Source organism: Oryctolagus cuniculus, chromosome X (genome assembly GCF_051225735.1).
Source record: "Oryctolagus cuniculus isolate XC-2025 breed Fujian yellow rabbit chromosome X, ASM5122573v1, whole genome shotgun sequence".
NCBI lineage: Eukaryota > Metazoa > Chordata > Mammalia > Lagomorpha > Leporidae > Oryctolagus > Oryctolagus cuniculus.
The window spans coordinates 16,255,919-16,275,691 of NC_142888.1; the positions used below are offsets into that span (position 1 = coordinate 16,255,919).

At 41.7% G+C, this 19,773-nt stretch overlaps 1 protein-coding gene and 1 long non-coding RNA gene across 2 annotated transcripts; one reads left to right on the forward strand and one right to left on the reverse strand.

Annotated features, from left to right (window-relative positions):
* Positions 1-1,995: 1,995 nt before the first annotated feature.
* Positions 1,996-19,757, reverse strand: LOC149119562 (uncharacterized). The gene is made up of 3 exons (XR_016228322.1): positions 19,599-19,757; positions 13,895-13,965; positions 1,996-2,185 (listed from the first exon to the last, which is right to left on the reverse strand). It is a non-coding gene; the product is annotated as an uncharacterized LOC149119562 (long non-coding RNA).
* LOC100353306 (melanoma-associated antigen B2) lies at positions 14,517-17,808 on the forward strand. The gene is made up of 3 exons (XM_017350025.4): positions 14,517-14,784; positions 15,764-15,837; positions 16,310-17,808. The coding sequence occupies exon 3, from the start codon at positions 16,371-16,373 to the stop codon at positions 17,403-17,405; it is 1,035 nt and encodes a 344-aa protein (XP_017205514.1). The 5' UTR covers positions 14,517-14,784; positions 15,764-15,837; positions 16,310-16,370; the 3' UTR covers positions 17,406-17,808.
* Positions 19,758-19,773: the final 16 nt, after the last annotated feature.

The window sequence follows — 19,773 nt, forward strand, 5'->3', positions numbered from 1 at the left end:
GGCAATCTGTCAACAACAGGTGTCTTGCAAAAATTATCAAAAGAGTTTGAGTCCCAGCTCTGATTCTAATTCCAGCTTCCTGATAATGCACATCGTAGGAGGCAGCAGATGATGGCTCAAGTACTTGGACCCCTGCTACCCATGTGAGAAACCCAGATTGAATTTCTGGCTCCTGGATTTGCCCTGGCATAGCCTTGGCTATCATGGGCATTCAAGGAGTAAACCAGTGAATGGAAGATCTCTGTCTCTCTGTCATTCTGTCTTACAAATAAAAATAAATAAATAAGAAAGTTACAAAACAAAGAGATTAGAAGAATGGATGAAATAAACAAAATCCAACTAGATGTTTTCTATCAGAAAGTCACTTTAAATATAAAGATGCAGTGGGCCAGTGCTCTGGCACAGTAGGTTAAAGCCCCGGCCTGCAGCACCAGCATCCTATATGGGCACCTGTTTGAGTCCCAGCTGCTCCACTTCCAGGAGCCAGGAGCTTCATCCAGGTCTCCCATACAGGTGGCAGGGGCCCAAACACTTGGTCCATCTTCCACTGTGTTTTGAAGGCCATTAGCAGCAAGCTGGATCTGAAGTGAAGGAACTGGGATATAAATCCATACCCATATGGGAGGCAGGTGTCACAAGTGGCAGCTTTACTGGCTAAACCATGTTGCCTGCCCCAGAAGTAGCTACATTAAATTTAGGCAAACAAGCCTTCCATGGAAGAAAGCTTTTTAAAGATAAAGAGGTGCATTACATAATGATAAATGTGTCAACTTTCCGATAGCACATAACAATCCTTAATGTGCATACACCTAAGAAGAGAGCATTGAAATACACCCCTCTATCAGTAATTGAGAGTTCCAATGGACAGAAAATCAGTAAGGATATTGTTGAACTCACTCAATCAGTCAGACGATCTAACTGACATCCATAAAATAATTGATCCAAGAAGAAAATACGCATTCCCCCAACTGATATGGAACACTCAATAATATAGACCACATTATGGACCACAAAATAACAGGTTTCAAAAAATTGACATCATTAAGTAAGCCTTTGGACCACAACTGAATTAAACTAGAAATCAGTAACATAAAGGAAGTTTGGAAATCCCAAAATATTTGAAAATTAAATAACACACTTTTAAGTAATTCATGAGCCAAACAGGTCTCATCAGAAATTCAGAAAATATTTTGAATTAAATGGCAATTAAAACAAAACTTATGCTAGTGAGATGCAGAAAAGCAATATCTAGAAGATAATTTATATCATTGAATGCATATATTATAAAAGAAAAATGATCTAAAATTAATAATGTAAACTTCTACCTTAGGAAAATATAAAAAGAAGGCAAATTAAGTCCAAAATAAGCAGAAGAAAAGAAATAATAAAAATCCTGGCAGAAGTAATTGAAATTAAAATAGGAAAACAATAGAGAAAATCAATAAAACCAGAAGTTGCCATTTTGAAAATATCAATAAAATTGATAAACTTCTAGTCATGTTAGCCAAGGAGAATAGAGAAAACACAAAGTACTAATATCAGAAATGACAGAAGAGCTGTCATTACTGTTTCTATAGATATTAAAAGGCTAACAAAAGGAAATTTTGAACCACTCTATGCTCACAAATTTGATAATTTAGAGTTATCTAAATTGATCAATTCTTTGAAGAACACATCTGCCAAAATTAAGACAAGGAGAAGTAAATAATCTGAATAGGCCTTTACCTTTTAGAGAGTAAATTAATGATTAATGACCTTTCAAATACAAAGCTTAAGTTCACAGATGGTTTCACCAGTGAATTTCACTGAATATCAATGAAAAAAGGATCTGATTTCTCTCCAAAATATTCCAGAAAGTAGAAGCAGGGTAAATACCTTCTAACTCATTCTCTGAGGATAACACTATCCTAAAACAAAATCAGGCAGAAATCACAAGAGAAGAAAATTACTGGCTAATATTTTCTTTTTTTTAAAGATTTATTTTATTTATTTGAAAGACAGAGTTACAGAGAGAGGTAGAGACAGAGAGAGAGGTCTTCCATCCACTGGTTCAATCCCCAGTCGTCTGCAATGGCCGGAGCTGTGCCGATCCGAAGCCAGGAGCTTCCTCCAGGTCTCCCACACGGGTGTAGGGGCCCAAGGACTTCGGCCATCTTCTACTGCTTTCCAAGGCCATAGCAGAGAGCTGGATTGGAAGAGAAGCAGCCGGGACTAGAACAGGCACCTATATGGGATGCCGGTGCTTCAGGCCAGGGCTTTAACCCACTGTGCCACAGCGCCGGCCCCTGGCTAATATTTCCAATGTTTGTATATAGGTGCAAAAATCCTCAGGAAAATATTAGCAAATCAAATTTTAAAAATAGAAGAAAGAACTATACACTATGACCAAATGGGATTTATTCCAGGTACGTAAGGTCAGTTCAATATTTGATAACCAATCAATGCAATCTATTATATCTCAAGCTAAAGACAAAAATCCTACAAACATATCAGTAGAGGCATAAAAAATTTGACAAATTTCAACACTCATTCATGACTTTAAAAACAAAACAATTCTCAATAAACTAGGAATTGAAGGGAGGGATAAATAAAGTACAGGATTGTTGAGCACTGAAAGTGCCCTGTTGATACTGTAATCATAAATACATGCCATCGCACATTCATGCAACTAACAGAGTTTCCTTAGGTAAACTATAACTTTTACTTAATAATATTTATCAACATTAGTTCATCAGTTGTAATAAATGCAGCACATCAACGCAAGATGTTAGTAATGGTGGAAACTATCAAGGATACAGGATATGAAAACTCTCTGTACTTTAAATCTTCTGTAAATGTAAAATACTTCTAAGAAATAAAGTCTATTAATTAAAAACAAATAAATAAATAGAAACTAGTTTCTATACTGGACAGTTTGAGAGAAGCATATGTCTCAATTAGTCTCCAGGGCTGCAAACCAAGATCAAGGATTTGACAGCCAATTCACCTGTCATTATAACCATCAAAGAAGAGTGACTTTTTACTTGTGGCAAGTTCTAGGAAAGACTTTCTTGCAGTTTCCCAAAGTAAGTGCCACTTTCTCATTGAAACTTTCCCTAATCACCCCTAGGCCATTTGAGATAACTGTATGCTCCCATTTGTTGCTTTTTTTTTTTTCCCTAAGATTTTATTTATTTGAGAGGCAGAGGGAAAGACAGAGAGAAAGGTCTTTCATCAACTGGTTCACTCCCCAAATGGCAGCAATGGCCGAATCTGGGCCAATCCAAAGCCAGGAGCCAGGAGCTTCTTCTGAGTCTCCCACATGAGTGGCAGGGGCCCAAGCATGTGGTTCATCTTCCACTGCTTTCCCAGGCCATAAACAGAGAGCTGGACTAAAAGAGGAGCAGCCAGGACATGAACCAGCACCTATATGGGATGCAGGCACTGCAGGCAGAGGCTTAGCCTATTATGCCACAGTGCAGGCCCCTTCCTTTTGTTCTTATAATTATTTGCAAACAAACATTCATCATTTTGTGTTATTATCTGTGTTTTTATTTCCACAGTAGCTTATAAACTTCTTAGTGATAGGAGTTGGATACTTTTATAGTATGTCATGTTTTTACTAACACATGGTGTTAGTGATAATGGTTGAGATGAAAGTTTGAATAAAGAAGAACAAAAACCAAACATACCCAAAAACTTAACCACATGTGCTCCATATTTTGGATAAACAAGAACCTTTCTAGAGGATGACAGTCCAAATGTTTACCAATTGTATATCAATATGGCCTTGGTACTAGTTATATTAAAACTTTGATAACTTAATATTCTCATCGGTAATATGGAGATTTACATTGCAGTTTATTGAAAAGGTTAGTGTGGTTAACATATGCAAATTCCCTATATATTACAAGTATTAAATACCTAAGTATTTTTCTATTAAAAATGTGCTGTTTAGTCACTGTACATACTAAATAGTTTATTAGCTAGACCATCAACTCTTTGAGGGCAGGGATAATTAATTACACTTTATACACCAGTATAGCTATAATGTAAGTGCTCTGGCTCATTAGAAGGAACCCAATATATACATATTAAAATAGTGAATAACTGATGGAACGATGGAAGGGAGGCAGGGAAGAATGGAGGGATGGAAGGAGGTACCACTTTTTCATTTGAGAAATTCATCTGAGAAATTCATTTGAGAAACAAGAAAAAGGTGTATTGAATAATTAATATAGCTTAAATGTAACCTATATATAACCTATATATGACTAATAAACACTTGAAATGTGTGTAGTACAACTGAATTCTAAAGAAGAGAATTTCAATTTTTATTTGATTTTGATTTATTTAAATAGCCAAATATGGCTAATCACTACTGAATTAAATAGTGTACAGTATATATACTTCCCTCAATTGTGAAAATTCAATGATTTTAAAAAATCTATTGAATAAGTCATTATTGAGGGTCTTCTGCATTTACAACATTTAATCAAATGCTCTGGATATTAAGGAACTAAAAGTCTAGGTTTCTCTTGCAAATTCATTTGAGAAACAAGAAAAAGGTGTATTGAATAATTAAGCAACAGCTTAAGTGTAACCTATATATATAACCTGTAGTACAGAACTGGAAAGAAATTAATAAATTATACAGAGAAGCCTTAAAAATGAGTGGAAAAGAATATCATATGTGACCTGAAACCAATTTTTATTCTTCCCTACCAAAAATTATAAATACTAATAGTGCCTAACATTTTGAGCTAGTCTTATTTCATTCATCCTGACACAACTGGCCAGTTTGAGGCTCATTACTGAAGAATAGCTCAGCAATTGAAAATTATCACCAAGGAGCCAGTGATATGGTGTAGTGGGTAAAGCTGCCACTTTCAGCGCTGGCATCCCATATGGGTGCCAGTTCAGATCCCGGCTGCTTCATTTCTAATCCAGTTCCCTCATAATGTGCCTGGAAAAGCACCAAAATACGACCCAAGTGCTTGGGCTCCTATACGCAAGTGAGAGACCCTGAAGAAGCTCCTGGCTTCTTCAGATCAGCCCCATTCCAGCTGTTGCAGCCATTTGGGGAGTGAATTAGCAGATGGAAGATCGATCAATCTCTCTCTCTCTCTCTCTCTCTCTCTCAAATTCTGCCTTTCAAATAAATAAATAAATCTAAAAAAAAGAAAAGAAAAATGGCCACCATTTTTATAGAAGTACTAGGATTTTCTATGACCTTCTGATTAGTATGTTTGAATTTAAGTGTACAATATAGTTTTATCATCTGGGAAAACCATAGTTTCTAAGACTTTGATGCTTTTTAATGAAGTGCTAACAAAATATCAGTATGGACGATAGAATGGCTTCAAATTTGGCTTCTAATCAGAATCATTTGAGGCTTCTTTTTAAAATCTAGATCACAGGACCCCTATTGGAAAAGAGCTGAAAATCTGTACTCTCTCTCTCTCTCTCTCTTTATTTATTTATTTATTTATAAGGCAGAGTTACAGAGGCAGAGGCAAAGACAGAGAGAAAGGTCTTCCATCCACTGGTCCATTCCCCAAATGGTCGCAACAGCTGGAGCTGCATTGATCCAAAGCCAGGAGCCAGGTCTCACATGTGGGTGCAGGGGCCCCATCTTCCACTGCTTTCCCAGGCCATAGCAGAGAGCTAGATTGGGAGTGGAGCAGCCAGGACTCAAACCAGCACCCACAGGGGATGCCGGCACTGCGGGCAGCAGCTTTACCCACTATGCCACAGTGCTGGACCCAAAATCTGTATTCTTAATAAACTCTCAGGGTAATGGTTATTGCCAGAGTGGGGCAGAAACCACTGTTTTTTAAGGTCACACAGTCTGTTATCCATTGGTCTCCCATAGCCAATGCTGAGGGACTTGAAAGAACCTACCATCTTCCCAGCTCTCTACTATTTTGCCCATTTGCAGTGTTTCCATGTCACATTCTACTCCCTTGAATACACACAGAAACAAATAGACATTTTCCCTACATCATTTGTGTCACTCTCTCTGGAGTATGGCTCTAAAATTACAAATTTTTCTACTGTACTGTAAGATAGAACTTCTTTCATTTTAACAACTTATAAATTTATGTTTCAATGGCTTGCATCTTTTGTTGATCATTTGATACTGCTCTGGATTTTTAGACATCTAGTGATTTTCTCCATTAAAAGAAAGACTGTGGAGCTGACATTATGGCACAGCAGGTTAGGCCCCAGCCCTCAACGCCAGCATCCCATATGAGTGCTGGTTAGTGTCCCAGCTGCTCCACTTCTGATCCAGTTCTATGCTAATGCACCTGGGAAAGCAGCAGCAGATGGCCCAAGTACTTGGGCTTCTGCCATTCACGTGGGAGACCTGTATAGAGTTTTAGGATCCTAGCTTTGGTCTGGCCCAGCCCCGGTAGTAGTGGTCATTTGGGGTATGAACCAGCAGATGGGAAATCTCTCTCTCTCTCCCTGTCTCTCCCACTCACTATGTATATATAACTCTGCTTTCCAAATAAAAAAATAAATTCATAAAGAAAAAAAGAAGGATTGTGGACTACAGTTTGTTTTCTAGATAGCTGACACAATGTTAACTTCAGACAGTAACTTAAAGCCAGGGAAGCCTTAAATATACCAATTTGGACTCATATAAATATTTATACAATCTAGAACCTACAGCCCCATATCTCCTTTCACAATAGACCTAGACTTCCATATGTCAGAAATGTAACAGGGGCCAGCATTGTGGCCTAGCAGGTAAAGCCACTGCCTACAACACCTGCATACCATATGGGCACCGGTCCAATCCATATGGGCTCCACTTCCAATCCAGCTCCCTGCTAATGGCCTGGGAAAGTAGTGAAAGGGGATGGTGCAAGTGCTTGGGCCCCTGCATCCATGTGGGAGACCTGAAAGAAACTCCTGGCTTTGGCTTGACCCAGCTCTGGCAGTCGTGGCCATCTAGGGAATGAATCGGGATGGAAGATCTTTCTCTCTCTCTCCCTCTCTCCCTTTCTTTCTCTCTCTCTCTCTCTCCCCCTCTCCCACTGCAACTCCGACTTTCAAAATAAATAATTTTTTCTAAAAAAGAAATGTAACATCAAGTGCAACACATTAAATAAATATGTAATCTATGCAGGTCACCTGGCCACTGTGTATTTAATGGATGTTAAAGTTTGATAAAAACTAGATTCCACATTGGATTTTCTGTCAATCACTGACAAAGTCTGTACTCTCTCTAATGGTGGATTTCTGTTTCGTTTATTCTTGCTCTTGAATTTTTTTTTTTTTTTTTGCTATTTTCTCCCTAGGGTTCTTTCTTAAAAGAAACATCATTGTAAATAGCTTATGCAAAGCTTGCAATAATCAAAGCAGTGTATAGGCATTCGATGAAGAAAACTAGGGAGGAATAATTTAAAGAGCTGTATTCTTTTCTTGAGGCTGAGTTTCTTTACCCATCTGCAAACTGAAAAGAACTAAATGGTAGGATTCTGCCATTGTTACTAGGTGGTCTGCATATACCAAGCTGAGCTTTTTTTTAAGTCTTCCAAAATTGCCCAACACCAAAAAAACAAACAAAAATAGTTTGATAATAGCAGATGTCTCTGAGTGGTGATTATACTGCTATTTTTGTTGCTTTTATTTATGTTATTCTTATTTTCCCATCTCTCTTTAATGATCATTTTAAACAATGAGTAGTAATATTTTTGAAAAACCTTTTATTATAAACTTGAAAAGCCAGTAAGAAGAAATATAAAAATAAATTCCTAAAACAAAACTAGTATTTTAGAAAACATAAATCCCCTTAAACATTGAGATGTTTTCATTTTGTTCTGGTTTTCTTGTTTTTTTTTTTTTTTTTAACATTTATTGTTTGAAAGTCAGAGTTACAGAAACAGAGAGAGAGAGAGGGAGAGAAGGAGGGAGGGACGGAGGGAGAGAGAGAGAGATTGAGAATCTTCTACCCACTACTTATTCCCCAGATGGTCACAACAGGGCTGGGCCAGGCCAACACCAGGAACCAGGAGCTTATTCCAGGTCTCCCATGTGGGTGGCAGGGGCATAAGCACATGGGTCATCCTCCGCTGCTTTTCCCAGGGAATTGGATTAGAAGAGAAGCAACTGGGACATGAACTGGCACACATATAGGGTTCTGGAATTGCAGGCAGTGGCTTTACCCTCTACACCACAGCGTCAGCCCTGGTTTCTTGTTCTATAATGAAACAACAGGATGTGGTTGCATATACTTATAAAACCTGAAGTTACCACCCCCCCCCCCCGTAAATGGCTACCCTGCATCTTTTCAACTGAAAAAACTTTTAGCAAAATTGGACAACTCTGTTTCCAATCTATGATAAATAATTTTATAACATTTTTAAACATACACATATCCAAATACTATAGAGAGAAATGTTAAAATTCTAAAAGCTCATTGAAGAAGCACTGCTAAAATATATGCACAAAGCACAAGTTTCAGAAATCGTTATGTTTAACATCTTTGTTAATTAGCTAGAACGTAACTAAAACAATATATAAATGATATTCATGAGTTTTGTTCCACTGTGAAATGAAGACACTAACGAATACAAAAATTACCTAGGAGGGACAATAAATATAGCTCTAAATATGTTACTTATAAGCTGTTTTATAGATATCGATTATCTTGAGCCATAACCTCACTGCACTTGTATTTCATAATGCTTTGAAATACAGCATGTAAGAAAGTGGTTTAACCAGACCAACACACTTCTAATTATCTGCACACTTTTAATTATTTGTGCACTTTAAGTCCAAACCATAAGACAATGGCTCAGTTTGTGTGACAGCTTTACCCAGGAAACTGCTTTAGTTTTTAATTTACTTGAACGGTACAGAAGAAAATGGACTTATTTTCCATTGCATCCCTCTAGGCTTCTACAGGCACTTCTAGTTCATTGCCCTGAGGCCCTGTTCCCATTCCCTGCCTTGGCCCTTCCCAGATAGATGTTATGTGTATCCTCTGCTACTGAAGTAATCATTATAATAAAGGCAGAAAGAATATTAATCACAGTCAATCACAATCAGTCCCAACATCCAGAGGAGCCCAAAATAAGGTCTTTTGAAAGACACAGTATCCTGTACCATTTGGATAAACTACAGCACTTGTGTAGCTTCCACATTATCACATTCCATTGCCACTCCCACTATATAAAGCCAGTTCATAAGACAGTATTTCCCCTGTGGCTTCCAAACATTCTCATTCTTCACTGGAGCTGAATACTTGCCCTATACTCATACATTTGTTTTTATCAGTCCCCTACAGTTTGGCTAGATCTAGTCTGTTTTTTCCCCTTGGAGGCCTTGGCACTGAGAAAATATGTATCGACTTTCCATTCTGTTGCTCTACTACAAAATAATTCTTTGGGAATTCTAGGTTAACACATATTTAACATCACCCTTAGGCTGTGTCTCTCACTGATCAGGCATCTCAAGCCAAGTTTTGGATGTGGTTGAGGCCCACAGACTCTAAATTGAATTTTTGGGAAAGCATCTGACAAGTTGATATATCAAGATGCTTAAAGGAGATGTCCTTGAACTTTAGATATCTTTATAGGCATTAAAACAGACATTTTGTTTTGAAAATGTCCCTGGCTTATACTGCTGTCCCCTCCAAGAGCCACTACACTTTCATTGAAAACATTCAGAAAAACAGGAGCTGAGGATCTTCCAGGGACATCCAAAAATTATTCCATGTTGAAGTCTTAGGACCTAGTGAAAACAAAATTTAAAAAAAAAAAGCTAAAATGTATTCAACCCTGCTTAAGCCATCTCTGTACCCACTGTGAGATCTGGGAGACCCAGGCAGAGATTCAAGCTGAAGCCCCTCACCTTCTTCTGAGATAGGTTTGCCAGGCATCATATATATATATATATATATATATATATATATATATATATATATATAAAACAGTCCCTGTGTTTTTTTGCCCTGTGTAATTTTCTCCTCAGGGCACTAGAAGAGGTGAGGTCCTTCCTCTAAAGACCCCAGTTTGGCAGAGGTAGGAACTCCAGACTGCCAGTAATAGAGGTAAGGACTCAGAGTGAAGTGTTGAAGTGTGAGGGGATTAGCCAACTCCAAACAGAGGGTTCCCTATGTAGTCACAACCCCTACTATATCAACCCTGGGGGGAACCCAGAGAGGGGTGGCCACATGGGATATCTCTCACTTCTTCCTAAGTGTCTCAGAGAAGCGATGGTGTTGATCTGGGGGACATGACCTCAGGTCAGTAAAGGAAGTGTTTCAAGACCTATCTGGAGTCACACAATACCCCGAATGAGAACTGAGGGGATCAACCACCCTATACAGAGGGGGTGCCATGTAAACCAAATCTGCCTGCCCTACTGTGAGCCCTAGGAAGTCTCCAGCATGGTTGGCTGGCTACACCATGAAGAGCCATATCTCTCTCTCCTTCAAGAACTTATGGGACAAGACAGGAGATCTGTGAAGCCATGGACCACTAATCCCTTGAAAAAGTATAGTGGAAGTGATCTTTTTCAGCCAGCAAAATTGAGTTAGCCAGCTAAAGTCACTCATATCCTCTTCTTCCTTAGGCTGTGATTCCCTTTGGCTTATGCCTCCTATACACACTTCTGCCTACTAACACCAATGTAACACATCCTGCCTCTGTGTCAGAGACAGCACTGTACCAATGAGCAACGCCTTCAGACCCACTGATCCCAAACAGAAGTGCCCAGAGGTACTTCTTCAAGCATATCAGACGGGAACTCAGAGCTCAAGAAGAGGGAAGTCAGAGAACCATGCAGGCTTTGATAGACACTGAGATTTGCCCAGATTCCTTCCAGACTACAGAGTGGTTTGGGTGGTGAATTTACCAGTGCCCAAGTAAATGAAAGAACCACCACAAAAACAGATATCCTGAAGAATGTCATGAAAGAGTATAAGGAGCACTTTCTGAGATCCTTAGGAGTGTCTCTGAGCATATGCAGCAATCTTCGGAGCTGAGGCAAAAGACACAGAGCATGCTTATATCCTTCTCAGAAAACTGAACCTTCCCTATGATGAGGGGTTGAGTTATGAAAAGGACATGGCCAAGGACAGCTTCCTGATAACTGTATGGATCTGTTATGAAAGGCCATTACATGACTGAGAAAACAGTCTTGGAAGAGCTGAATTTAATGGATATGCATTCTGGGGAGAAATATTTCACCTTTTGGGATCCCATAAAGTTATCTCCAGAGATCTGGTGCAGGAAAAGTACCTAGAGTACCAGCAGGTGTCCAACAGTGATCTTCCTCCCTATAAATTCCCAGAGCTCACAATGAAAGCTGCAAGTGAAAGTCCTGGAGTTTTGGGCAAGATCCCTAATACCATTCACATTGCCTTCCCATCTCCTTATGAAGAACTTTGAGGGATGAGGAAGACAGCACCTGAGCCAGAGTTGCAGCCAGGGACTACTTGGCACTATTGCAAAGGCCATCTGAGTTCCAGGCCAAAGCCAGACACTACTCCTACTGTTAATGAGGTCCGAGGAATATTTTTCACTTTGTGTTTGAAGTGAGCAATTTGCTGGGCAGTAGAATGTCAGGGTAAGGACAGAGAGTATGCAATACAATATTCTCTTTGTGTTCCTGTTCTATATGGATAACTTACAGACTTATTTAGCTAAGAATCAGTACTTTTCAAATGTTATTCCTTCTCATGGAATACTGAACTTCAGAATCAAAGCTTTTGAATGAAATGTGTTACATGTTTATTGCTGCTTACCAGATTTAAGAATAAGAGTTTTGGGGAGAGAGTGTTTGGTGTAATGATTAAGATGCCACTTGGGATGTCTGCATCCTGTATCAGAACACCTGAGTTTGGGTCCTGGTAACACTCTTGAGTCTAGCTTCCTGCTAAGGTGCACCTTGGGAGGCAGTAGGTGATGGCTCCACATTGGATAACCAGATGCAGTTTCAGACTCCTAGTTTCTGCCTGGTCCAGCCCTGGCTATTGCAGACATTTGGGGGAGTGAACCAGTGGATTACAGTTCTCTCTCTCTCTCTCTCTCTCTCTCTCTCTCTCTTGAACAAACACTAAATGAAATTTAAATAATAGTTTTGGCATGCTGTAAAACCAATATGAAATCCTTAATCTCTTTTACCTGTGACCCATACAAGACAACACAGAATTGGAATAAGTATTTTCTTGGAAGTGTGAAAGAACCTCATATTCAAATCACTAGGATCACGAGACAGAGAAAATCTAAAGCAAAAGCAGGTGGTCAATCCTTGATTTGCCTTATTCCTTTTTTATGTAAAGTTTGAAAACATAGAGCTGGATTTTATTTATTCAAAAATGTAGGATCAATTAAACTGTAATAATTTAGACCTCTTGTTTACTATTATATTCCCCCATATTAATCAACCATATGCTATTTGAAAGGTTCCATGTTCATACTGGGGATGTTAAGGGAAAAAATGACTAAACCACTGTCCTTAAACATCACTGGTTGAGAGCAGCTCATGTAAAATATAGTGAAATTATTTCTCAGACCTACAGGACAGGGTTAAAAATGGCAAGGGATAAGAAAGGGGGGTTCCCAATTAAAATATTAAATAAAAATGATCTGAGAGCAAGGATGTTGGTGTCTTGAGAAACTTTAAGTCCCTCAGTAGCAGGTATTACCAGCTATGGAAACTCAAGCATGTTAAGAATTCTGTGAGCTTTAGGCTCTGTGTTTGTGAGGTGGGTTTCATAATCTCTGTTTTGTAGGGCTGGTAGAATATGGCTAAAGTGTGCAAAGTGCCTGGCACAGTGCCTGGTCACTATTGAGATTTCAGCATGGTGATTATTACTACAATTAATTTGAACCCCAATGATATTATCCATCCAAGTGGGATTTATTTTTCGTTTAATCCAGCAGGAATCATACCATATGCAGCATTCTAGAACAAAGAAAGCTCCATGAGGGCATCCAGCTGTGCCACAATCCTAGAACCGGATTCTTAGTCTAGATTAATCTAAAGCCCACACTGTCCTAATCTTTCCAATCTGAGTTTGACTCTGTCTCCTAATTCAATTATTTCTTTCTTCTTGAAAATGTTATTTCAGACAATAAAAATGGGGAGTCTGTGCTCATACATACTGGGTCACAATACAATCCCAGAATAATATGAATGGCAAAATAAATGCGAGGCATGAATTAAAAAAAATGATAATGCTTGGTGACAATAGGATCATCTACACATGCAATGCCAAGAAATCTCAAAATATCAGGGGCTTCCAAAATAATCCTAGACAGTCCCTTCCCTGTAGAAAATATATCTATCAGAACACAGCTGGCATGAGACTCTAAGACTGGCAAGAAGGAAAAGGTCAGCATATTTTTTTTTCTCTAACAGCCCACCAACTGTTCTGGGTCTGCTGCTTTGTACTTCAGCTTTCCCATCTTATACCACTTCTGGTACAGGCACCCCCTTCTCTGGAAAGTTTGCAGAAGAAAAATTGATTGCATTTACAGAGAGGTGCCACTTCCCTGGAAGCCTTTAGTTAAAGAGGAGCCAAGAAGACCACGAAGTCAGACAATTTGGGGCACCACTATTCAAGAATATAGAAGGTCATGCATAAGCCAGTTTCCCTTTGCTGTCAGAACTAGAGAGCTCCAGGCAGAGCTGTTAGGCTGTGCATCTCCTCAGTTCATCTTCAGGCTCTTGGTCTAAGAAAGACAACCTTAGGCCAGTAGAGGGCGGTATCCCAGTCTCTGATAGATATAGAGGTGAGAAACTAAAACGAGGATGATGGAAGGCCCCAGCCACAACTATGGGGTTCCCACAAAGTCCCATTCTGACTGTTGGAACCTCAAGGTCCAGAATAGACCTGGCTGAATGCAGTTCATTGTGACTTCAAATTCAGGGATCCCCAAAAGTTCAGCACCTTGATGTGAGCAACTTCAGGTCAGCAAATAGTGGAGTATCCAAGAATGATCGGGTGTCAAGATGAGGACCCTGAAGAAGAATGAGAGAACCAGCCATCACTGAACAGAGAAGCTCCATATATTTCCTCAGTGCTATCTGACCTGGGATAGTCTGGGCAGAACTGTGAGGTGAAAGAACTTTGTCAATTTGTCTGGAGTGTCTCACAGAAATGAAGGCCTTGAAATAGTGGGCAGGGCTCAATATTTGCAGAGACAAAATCCAGGCCTTAACAGGACTCAAGGTAAGGGCCCTAAGTGCTAATGAGGGGTATCCACCACCTCACCAGCAAAGGTTGCCAAATTGAGTTCCATGCCATTTTCAGCCCTGGAGGGCTTCAAAAAACCTACCACTAAGGAGTCTCTTCATTGTACTTATGTGATCCCAGGAAGTGAAATACCTTTGTCTGAAGAGGGTGGCCCCAATTGTGGAAACAAAGTTGTTTTTGGCTTGAACCAGAGGCAAGAGGAGGACCCTGGGTGCGGTCGTGAGGTCCTCTCTGCGAAGCAGAAGGCTCACAGACCACGCCCCTGCTACCGGGCTGTGAGGCTTAAGCCCGAGATTTCATCTCTGGACTCAGTATGGGCAAGGCTTTATGTGCAGCATGTCGGACTCTGGCCAGTAGAGGGAAGAGTCACACGCTCCGCTAGATGTCAAGCTGAGCACCCAGGGACCACCGATAACCGGAAGACTGGAGTCCCCTAGTGCCTCTCCGCCCATCAGTCCGGAAGTCTCAGGCAGCCATAGCCAGATGCGGCTTAGCCTCGCTTCCGCGCGGAAAGCTTAGAACGCCGGTGGAGAGGCTCCGCGTGGGTTCTGCAGAGAGTGAATTTTGACTGGTTTGGAAACAAGGTGAGGCACCTCAATAGGAGCTTAGGAGACCATTCTGCCTTTCCTAAGCTGTGGTGCAGCCCTGAGAGGCCCTGGAAGCCTCTAAAGGTTTTTCAGCCTGAGTTTTGCCTGGAAAGTTTGGTGGGTGGGGGAGGGGGGACCTTGGTCTTAACTGGTGTAGTGCTGATTCGATGAATTTCGGGGACCAGCCTTGAGAGACCCTGAAAGACCTTGGATATCTGCCCGTCTGAAATCGGCCCAGAAAGTCTGGTGGGGGGAGGGGGCAGCTGGGTTCTTGGTGGTAATGGTGTAGCGCCGAATCTACGAATCTCGGAGACTGGCCCTCAGAAATCCAGGAAAGCCCTGGAAGTCAGCTAGCCTGAGTTTGGCCCAGCAAGTCTGGTGGGTGGGGTAGGGGGACCTTGGTCTTAGCAGGTAGCGCTGATTCTATGAATGTCAGAAACCTAGGCCGTAAGTAAATTAAATGTAAAGCCCCTGAAAACTATTGTGACTTCTACCTAAAAGGGTGGAGGGGGGCATACTGAATAGTGCCCCTTTACTGGGCAAAGTAAACCAACTCTGGAGCAGGCTGGCTTCCACTCCAGGCACTAAAGGAATTGAGGGCTACGCCCGAGGCCCACATCTGCTGTGAGCAATAGGAGGCTCAGAACAAAACTGAGCTGCCCTCTCATTTCTGCCAGAGATGGTCTCAGGGATATGAAGACCTTGGTCTAGTAGAGTAGGCCCAATTCAGCAGGCTGGCTCAGTCCCTTGCAGGAGTCAAGGCTTTGACTCTGAGTGGTAAACACCACTCCCTTATCCCCCCACCAAAACCCTGGGAAAGAAAAGGGAAGTATCCCTGTTGTCAAACCTAGAAGACCTGGGCATGCTGGCATGATAAATTGTGCTGCTTCTTTCCAGGGAATTTTTATCCCTAGAAAGCTTAGGAAAGGACTTTCAGCCCGAGTATCCCCTCAAGTTGAGTACTTCTTTATTTCAGATTGAAAGGAGTTGCAACCCTTCACCAGAAAGCGTGGTGACCACTTAGGAGAAAGGAATTGGTGACAACTGAAGGTGAGGACCCCAATGAGCCCAAGATGGAAAGGACTCCATTGAACTCTTAGAACTGGGTGTACCCTGTCAGGGAAGTAGACTGAGACATGCTTTCAGTTCCTTCTCACGGCTCTCACAGAGCTCTACAGCAGCAACTGCAAGAGTAGCAGAGGGGGGTGGCATTAGACCTGCTGAGAGTTAAGATGATGACCCTGATGGTGAACTCAAAATCCCCAACCAAAAGGAGACAGGAAGCCTGCGAGTACCTCCTGCCATCCCCAGTACACCTAAGCGAGACTGACAGGACACAGCCGAGACTCGTTCTTGCAATTCTAATATTCCTCTGTGGAATCTTGGGGACAGGCTGAACAGGAGTTCTGTGGATCCCTAGAGCAGCACCCTCACAGACAACCTGAAAGAGGGTTTTGGTTGAAGCCAAAGTTCTCTCTCTCTGCTTAAGAGTCCTCACAGAATCTCATCCTCCCTCCCCCAGGTGTCTACATCACCTGCTTTCCTGCTCATACGTCTGCCTGCTGTCCCTGACCACAGCCATCATGCCTCGGGGCCAGAAGAGCAAGCTCCGTGCCCGTGAGAGACGCCGCCAGGCCCGAAGTGGAACCCAGGAGCCCAAGGGCGCTCAGGCCACCGCAGCAGAGGATGCAGAGTTACCCTCTACTTCCTCTGCTGATGTGGGGGTTGCTTCCCCCAGTTCCTCTGCCTCTGGTTTACCCCAGGGACTTCAGAGGGCCCCACCCACCACCACCACTCGTAGGGGCCATGTTTCCCGCAAAAGATCTGGTAAAGGTGCCAAGAGACAAGGTGAGGAAAGTGAAAATCCTCTCCAGGCCTCAGCCTCCCATGAGAGTGCAAGCAGAGATCCTTTAAGTAGAAAGGCAGGATTGTTGATGCAGTTCATGCTATACAAGTATAAACTGAAAGAGCCCATTAAGAGGGTAGAGTTGCTAAAGATTATCAGCAGACAGTTCAGGCAGCACTTCCCTGAGATCCTTAAGAAAGCCTCTGAGCGCCTAGAGCTGGTATTTGGCCTTGAGTTGCAGGAAGACAAACCCAAAGGTCAACTCTATACCCTTGTCCCTAAACTAGAGGTCTCCAAAGATGGGAGCCAAAGTAGTGTCTGGGGCTTCCCCAGGAATGGGCTTCTGATGCCACTCCTGGGGGTGATATTCTTAAATGAAAACTGTGCCTCTGAGGAGGAGATTTGGGAATTCCTGAATGTTTTAGGGGTGTATGATGGGAAGAAGCACTTAATCTTTGGAGAGCCCCGAAAGCTCATCACCAAAGATCTGGTGCAGGAAGAATACCTGGAGTACCAGCAGGTGCCCAACAGTGATCCTCCTCGCTACCAATTCCTTTGGGGTCCCAGAGCCCATGCTGAAACTAGCAAGATGAAAGTCTTGCAGTTTCTAGCCAGGGTCAATAATACTGACCCCACAGCCTTCCCAAGCCTTTATGAAGAGGCTGTGAACGATGAGAAAGAGAAAGCCCGAGCCAGAGCTGCAGCCACGTCTGCTATTACCAAGGCTGGTCAGGGTCCCAGGGCCAAGGCTGACAGCAGCTCTCACCCATAGTGCAGTCCGAGGCAGATTCTTCACTTTGTGATTATAAAGGACTGTTAACTGTTACTTTTGTTATGCATGAATAATTTTTTGACTAATCTTGTGTGCATGTTTTTCAACTGCTGTTCCTTTAAGAAGGTTTATTTAGAGTCAGAATTTAAGTTTACATATGATATAGATCACACATTTACTGCTGTTCATCAGGTTTAGTTTTGTTTTTGTGAAACACAAATTGTAAAGCTGTAAACCACTTTGGTGGTCCAGAAAAAGATAACATGGCATTAGAGATCAGGAAATGTGAAAAAATTCATAGGAAAATATTTGAGATTTGAAGATAGTGGGGAAAAAAGTAAAACGTGATCAGTTCCTGATTGGCTTTATTTCATTTAGTCTTCTCATAAAATTAAAAAAAAAATTCTACCTGGATTATATTATTACATTCAAGAATGTGTGAAAAATTAAATGGTTGTGAATGAAACTTCTTGTCCATGGTTCTTATTTTATCAGTCATTATGGTAGAGGGTGAGAGACTCTACTTCATAAAGAAGTTAAAAGGAGACGGAGGGAAATACTACTTTTTTCACTGCTGAGCAGAATTTTGGCTGAATAGGTATTTTAAAGATAATTGGACAATGTCTTTAAGCTACATAAATACTGGACATGCTTATGGGGCAACATGTATTTTGATATGTGTGTATATCAGGTAGTGTAATGTTTAAATCAATCACACTGACCTCAAACATTTATCACTTCTTTGTAGCAGAGACACTCAAAATCCTATCTCCTAGCTTTTTTCTTTGTTTTTAAAGAATTAATTATTTATTTACTTATTTGAAAGGCAGAATGACAGAGGGAGAAACATATTCCATCTGCTGGTTTACTCCCCAAATGGTTGCAATGGTTGGGGTTGGGTCAGGCTGAAGATAGAAACCAGGAAACTCCATCCTAGTCTCCCACATGGGTGGCAGGGGCCAAGGTACTTGGGCCATCCTCCATTGCCTTCCCAGGTAAAATAGCAAGAAGCTGGGATGCAATTAGAGCAGCCAGAACTAAAACCAGCACTCTTACATGGGGTGCCAGCAACTCAAGCGCAGCTTAACCTGCTACACCACAATGCTGGCCTCCTAGTTTTCATTTTTGTAGAGAAGCATATAGCACACTGACATTATGGTTACTTTACTGTGCGGTAGAGCATCAGAATTTTTCTCCTCATTATCACTTAGTACATCTAATGAAACTATACCTCCCTCCACCAAGGGTTGTTGTTGCTATGGCTTTTTGGTCCAAGACTGCCACATGTTCTCTCACATCTGGATGAAAATAAATCCCAGCTGGAAGGATGGTAATGTTGCAGGTGAAAATCGTAGTAACAACTGCCACTCCCTAGTCTCGTGAGAAGCACAAGTACAGCTGCAGATGCTTTGTAGGCATTACATATATTATACCAGTCCTATAAGGCAGACCTACTCAAACTCACCTCACAGAATTTGGTAATGTGCCCAACTTCACAGAACCAGAAAGTGACGGGGATGGGAGTAGAACACTGATCTAAAGCCCACACTTTTTTTTTTAAGATTTATTTATTTATTTGAGAGGTAGAGTTACAGTCAGTGAGAGAGAGAGAGAGAGATAGAAAGGTCTTCCGTCCGTTGCTTCACTCCCCAAATGGCCGGAAAGGCCAGAGCTGCGCCAATCCGAAACCAGGAGCCAGGAGCTTCTTCCCAGTCTGCCACATGGGTGCAGGGGCTCAAGCACTTGAGCCATCTTCCACTACTTTCCCAGGCCACAGCAGAGAGCTGGATCGGAAGTGGAGCAGCCGGGACTAGAACCAGTGCCCACATGGGATGCCGGTGTTTCAGGCCAGGACGTTTACCAGCTGAACCACAGCGCCAGCCCCTAGCCCACACTTTTCTACTACTCCTAACCTGAGGTACACCCTGAGTCTCTTATTTCGGTTTCTTTTTCGGTACTCGAAAATGTGTCACAAGCGATAAAAAAAAAAAAAAAATTGGGCCCCTGCGCCCAGGTTGGAGACCCAGATGAAGCTCCTGGCTCCTGGCTCCAGCCTGGCCCAGCGTCAGCCGTCTGAGGAGTGAACCAGCAGATGGAAGATCTCTATTTCTCGATCTCTCTCTGCCTCTGCCTCTGAAATAAATGTTTTTTAAAAAAATTCATCTGACTCGCCACTTGCATTTATTTACTTACTTTTGTGTGTGTGCGTGACGTGATACATCGGACAGAGAAGCCAAGAGGAGGCAGAACGTGACGTGACATTAGCCGCAAAGATGTGATGGGACATGCGCGGCAGGCATAACGTGGCGGACTTAAGGGGCCGCGAAACGTGACGTGACGTGTGGGGCGACGTAACGTAACGACGTGG